Source organism: Oxyura jamaicensis, unplaced genomic scaffold, assembly GCF_011077185.1.
Source record: "Oxyura jamaicensis isolate SHBP4307 breed ruddy duck unplaced genomic scaffold, BPBGC_Ojam_1.0 oxyUn_random_OJ80163, whole genome shotgun sequence".
Classification (NCBI taxonomy): Eukaryota; Metazoa; Chordata; class Aves; order Anseriformes; family Anatidae; genus Oxyura; species Oxyura jamaicensis.
In genome coordinates this window covers 326-5,660 of record NW_023311603.1, presented here as the reverse complement: position 1 = coordinate 5,660, position 5,335 = coordinate 326, and the positions used below count along the sequence as shown (strand labels likewise).

General features: G+C 53.0%; 1 protein-coding gene across 1 annotated transcript; it reads left to right on the top strand.

Annotated features, from left to right (window-relative positions):
- The first annotated feature begins 436 nt into the window (after positions 1-436).
- LOC118160077 (sperm-associated antigen 4 protein-like) lies at positions 437-4,814 on the top strand. Its single transcript, XM_035314624.1, has 7 exons — positions 437-474; positions 733-871; positions 1,473-1,557; positions 1,709-1,821; positions 2,294-2,461; positions 2,830-2,916; positions 3,489-4,814. Exons 1-7 carry the CDS (start codon positions 437-439, stop codon positions 3,624-3,626), a joined length of 768 nt encoding a protein of 255 aa, XP_035170515.1. The 3' UTR covers positions 3,627-4,814.
- The last annotated feature ends 521 nt before the right edge of the window (positions 4,815-5,335 follow it).

Sequence of the window (5,335 nt, the reverse complement as noted above, 5' to 3'; positions counted from 1 at the left end):
GGCTCTGCCCTCCTGTGTCCATGTGGAAAATGAGGAGTTTGGTCAAAGGCTCGTAACTGCTGAGACAGAGCGTGGGTGGTGGGCAACGGTGTTGGTCAGTCCATGTTGGTACCTGGATGGTCTTCAATGTGGAGACAGATCTTCCCAAGTGACCTGTGCAGTGACAGGATGAAGAGAGGAGCACTTTGGCAGAAGAGGCCTTTGCTCCCTCTGTACCGCTGGGAGAGGCTGGGTGGGATAGGAAAGCAAATGGAAATGCAGAAGGTGCTTTGCTGACCATAGCTAGTTAAAGAGCCCAACTATTGGGCTGGGATCTCTCCAAACTGCCTCGAAGCAGGGGAAAATTTTGCCAGCTGTTACTAGGGCATGCTCCTTTGAGAAGCCCTGGAGCTGCTCCTCGTGCTTTCTCCAGTGGAGTGTCTTTATCTTCCAGGCAATGTTAGCGGTGCGTGAAGCAGAGCACAAGCCTACTGGGTAAGAGCGCTTTCTTGACATGGAAGTTTTTCTGGGGATTTGTCTCAGCCAGCTGTGTGCTATTTTTGCACTCCCTTGCCTTGTTTCCAGGGCTCCCGACCTCTACGTGGGGTAGTGGAAAGGAGCCTTTTGTAAACGAGAGTAAGGGGTTGCTTGGGGGGCTGGGGGGAGGGGGGAGGGGGGAGGTAGATGGCCCATGAGAGCTTTTTCCTCTGATGGGCTGCTGCTGGACAAGATGTGCTTTCCCTTTGCCTCCAGGACCTCACTGGCTTGGCTTGACCAGAAAAGGCAGGAGCTAACGGAGAGGGAAACCCATGTGTCTGCTGCACGGGAACAATTTGTGCAGGCAGCGAGCAAAATTATTGACAATTACCATATCCAAGTGGAGAAGAGAGAGGTAAAGGTGCTGGGGGCTAGTCAGAGAGCTCAGTGCCCTCTGAGGGCTTCCTCCTGCTGCTTCCTCTTGGCCCTTTTCAGTGGTTGCTCTGCCTGCCCCTCACCTGACTGCCAGAGCTCAGCTTTGCTTGTGGCTTGGAGCCACTCTGAGCAGCACTGTGAACTCCTCCCTGGGCTGAGTGTCCAGCCAAGCAGCTGCTGGGCTTGGTTTGGCTTGGCTTTGGAGGCCCTTCCTAGAAACTTGCAGGTCAGGCTTCTTAGCTGGCAGGCCCATCCTCCAGGCCAGCTGGAAGGGGGCCTCTGCATGTACCACCTGGCTCGGGGCATGACTCCATCCCCAGGCTGGCCTGGAGAGTACACAGGGTTGGGAACATGGGGCTCAGGCAGAACCTGAAGGCAGTCTGCGCTGTGGCTCTGGTGACTGGTGGCCTTTTTGAGGCTTCAGTTGGTTCATCTTGGAGTGTTCACAGTCTGGCACCTTTTCTGACAGGTCTTGCCTTGGATTTTCTGACATAGAGCCTTTCCTTAGCTCTCTGCTTGGAGTCAGTGCTCATGCAGAACTTTTTTTAATTTTTAAAAATTATTTTATTATTATTTTCCAGGCCATTCTGCACTTGACAAAGGATGCGTTTGAAAAGGTGCTTAAAATCTATACCTGGACGCCTGACTGGGCCCTGAAATCCGTAGGTATGCAGACAGACAGTTGACTGCACTCAGCTTGTGTCTGACACTCCCCAAAGCAACAAGCTCTGCATTCAGCCTGAGAAACACATTGTAATTCACTGCTTCTGCTAATCTCCTGCCTGTCCTAGTGAACTTCTTTCCATGTTCATTTCAGGTGCTACAATTGATGTGGAGAGGACCTCCAAGAGTTATGGTGGGAAAGTCAGGAAGAAGTGGTGGATTTTTCCACTCTTTTCTTTTGCAAAACATCCGGAGACTATACTGCAGGTATTGCAAGAGAAACTGTGGCAGCTGGTTTACTTTCTTGCTTTCCGGTTGGGAGGCCGTGCGTTTCTAGCATGGGTGGGAGGTCTGTGGGTGTGCCGAGCCATGGAAGCTGCAAGAGATGCTCTCTGGGCCCCCCAGCACTGATCTGGTCAACCAGATCAGCCTGAAGAATGCCTGAAATGGTCCTCACAGGTCCAGCTCAGTTTTTGAAGGGTGACAGAGTGACATACATTGGGAACACCACCCTGCCTCTGTAGCCTTTGAGAAAGCAGAACTGGACTGCGAAAGGCCATTGAGCCTAGACACTCTCAAAGCTTGTGCATCTTCACCTTCTGTTCATAGACTAGCATTTACTTGTGAGATGAATTGCGACCGATAGAGGAGGCAAGGTCTGTGGCTCCTTGCTGAACAGCCAGAGATGTTGGCTCTGGGACTGCCCTGCCACTGACGGTCACTGGCTTTCTCGTTTCAGCCCAGTATCTCCCCAGGCGACTGCTGGGCCTTCCGAGGATCTAAGGGACATGTTGTCATTCGGTTGCCGGTGAGAATCTGGCCAACAGCTTTCACCATCTGGCATATCTCGAAGGCAGTCTCTCCTTCCGGGGAAGTCAGCAGCGCCCCAAGAGAGTTTGCCGTCTCTGTAAGTCTCTGCCTGGCACTTCTTTTTGGGAGGCCCTGGCCCCAAGGAAAAGCAGTGCCAGAAAGCGTGGCATGGTGTGTTCCCTCAGAGATCTGAGGATTGGTTGCTGCAGAGCACTGCAGCTTATCGAGGGGCACTGGAGACACTTGAGCACTGTTAGACATGTCTGGAACCTTCTTCTGTGGTTCACAGACAAGGACCTGGGAGCACTTGCTCCAAGTGCCCAGACTTGGGTTCACTCTCCCTTGCACTAGAATACTGCTAGAGCCAAGGGAGGTGGGAAAGGGTTCCCAGCTTTGGCCTCAGCATGTTCTGTTTCTGGTGGCCTGCTTGAGACTGACCTGCTCCCATCATCTCTTGTCTTTGAGGGAGTGGATGAGGACAAAACAGAAACTCTCCTTGGGCTATTCATCTACGATGTGGACAGAGTGATTGCTCAGACCTTCCACGTGCAGGTATGGCAAGTGCGTGTGGGCAGGATGGCAGGGAGGAAGACTGGTTGCCTGCAAGTCTCTGGAAGAGAGGGTTCAGATGATCACCCAAACCACCCTCTGCTCTCCCATGTGGCTAGCTCCTGCTGGGAAGATGAGGTGGTTAGCCCACCTTTGGCAGTGCTTTCCCTTTCTTTCTGGTCAAGCAGAAAAAGCAGCAGTGGGAAGGGGCTCTGGAAGGGAATTAGTCCCCTTAAGGGTGAGGAGGAAGAATTGCTGGTGGGAGGGAAGATTGCAGACATCTGTCTCCATCAGCAAGATTGTCCCGGTGTCCCAAGGCAGCCTAGGGAGCAGAGCAACTTGGGTTTCCACAACTCCCCTCAGCAAGTCTCTGAGGCCAGGGCTTTGCTTTCTAGGCACAGAGGGCACCTCTATGGCCCTGGCGAGAAAGGGCCTTCTGTTTTCCCTTGCTTCCTCCTCTGTCAGGGCTGCCATTTGGTCCGCAGCAAGGGCAGTGCTGGCAAAGAGAGCTACACAGTTTTGTACTGCGGCTCTTCCCACTTGACTAACACTGCTTCCCCTCGTCTTCTTTACAGAAGGAGCCTCCCAGAACCTTCCGCCATATCAAACTGGAGGTGCAAAGCAACTGGGGCAACCCAGAATACACCTGCATCTATCGAGTGCAGGTTCATGGGCAGACAGAAAAGCCACAAGAGTTTATTAAACAAGAATAATAACATTAAAAAGATGTGGCAGCTCAGTTTCAGCCAACCTTGAGGGTCATACCTGAAGCAGTGTACTGGGTTTACGTGACAAGGCGTTGGTAGCTGGAGGGGGCTGCAGAGATGTTCCGAGTTTTAAATTGGGCGTCGCTGCTGTTTTGCAGCCACTCGCCAAGGCAGCCACCCCCTGACGATATAAAGGCAGTCCCTAGGGAAGGCCATGACCCAGGAATGCTGCAGACAGAACATGCAAACAGGACAGGCTTGGCAGTTAGCACCGTCAGTTTCCGCGGGGCAGGGAGGAGCACAGGGAGTGTCCTATCCTCCCCTTCCCACCTCCCTTTCTCTTCCTCCCCTCTCCTCTGGGAACTTTGCCTCTTACAACTTATAATTTTAGCGAGGAAGCTACCACAGAGAGTACTAGGGAGCCTGCTGGTTTGCCATGGTTGGACCCCAGCAGAAGGCTGTTGTCAAGAAAAATGAATGGAGACCCAGACAGAGGCCCCACACAAACATGCGAGTGCACAGGGCTCGGGCTGCAGCGAGTGCCAGAGCCTGGCCCTTGCAGTGCAGGGCGGCAGAGACAACACCTGCATCAGATGCAACCAGGTGAATGATTTACTCAGCCTAGTGGCTGACCTGAAGGAAGAGATGGAGAGGCTGAGGAGCATTAGGGAGAGTGAGAGGGAGATAGATTGGTGGAGCCAGTCCCTAGCAGCCCTGAGGCTTAGGCAGCCAGCAGAGGCTCCATGAGAAGCCCATCACCCCCTACCGCCTTGCGAGCAGGTAATAGGAGGGGACCAGCAGGCAGACAGAGCTCCTGCTACAGAGAACCCCCTCTCCTCTCCTCTCCTCCCCTGAACAATGATGGTGATGAACTGGGGGACAGGGGACAATGGCAAAAGACTGATCAATGGCTCAACGTTACACGCGTAGCAGGTGCACCTGCCCGGTGGTTCCCCTGCCTCCCCAGCTGCCCCTGCAGAACTGGTACGCTGCTCTGCGAGGACAACTGGACAGTGGTGAGGATGATGGCTCTTCCTACTTGGAGGTATCACCAAATCTAATCAGACTACCCACTGCATTAAAACCTCCTCAGTAAAAAGAAGGTTTTTGTTGTTTCAGGCAGGCAGTGATGAAATGGGAAGACCTTCTACTAAGGACTATGAAGAAGGACTTCAGAGGCTTGGGGAGACTGGCCAAGGGCTCGGGAGTGCAAGTCATGTTCTCCTCCATCCCTCCAGTTATAGGAAATAATGAGGGACTGGACATGACGTGCTATCGGATTAATACTTGGCTCCAAGCCTGGCAGGGGTTTGGGTTTTTTGACCTTGGCTCGATTTACATGAGACCAGACCTGCTGACAACAGACAGGAATAGCTTATTCCACCATCAGAGAAGGGTTTCAGGATGAGAGTTGGCAGGTTCATTGACAGCGCTTTAGACTAGGTATGAAGGGGGATCAACTTGATAAGCTTCTCCCTGCCTGTAAATGACCGGCCTGATATCCTGAGAAGTGGATATTGTCTTCCTGGACTTCAGGAAGGCCTTTGCTACTGCCCCCCCTCAAGATGCTCCTAGAGACGTGGCTGATGTATGGGCTGGATGGGCAGACCGTGAGGTGGGTTGAAAACTGTCTGACTGGTCAAGCCCAGAGTGCGAATCATGCATCAGTGGTGCGAAGTCTAGGTGGAGGCCAGGAGCCCCAAGGGTCAATACTG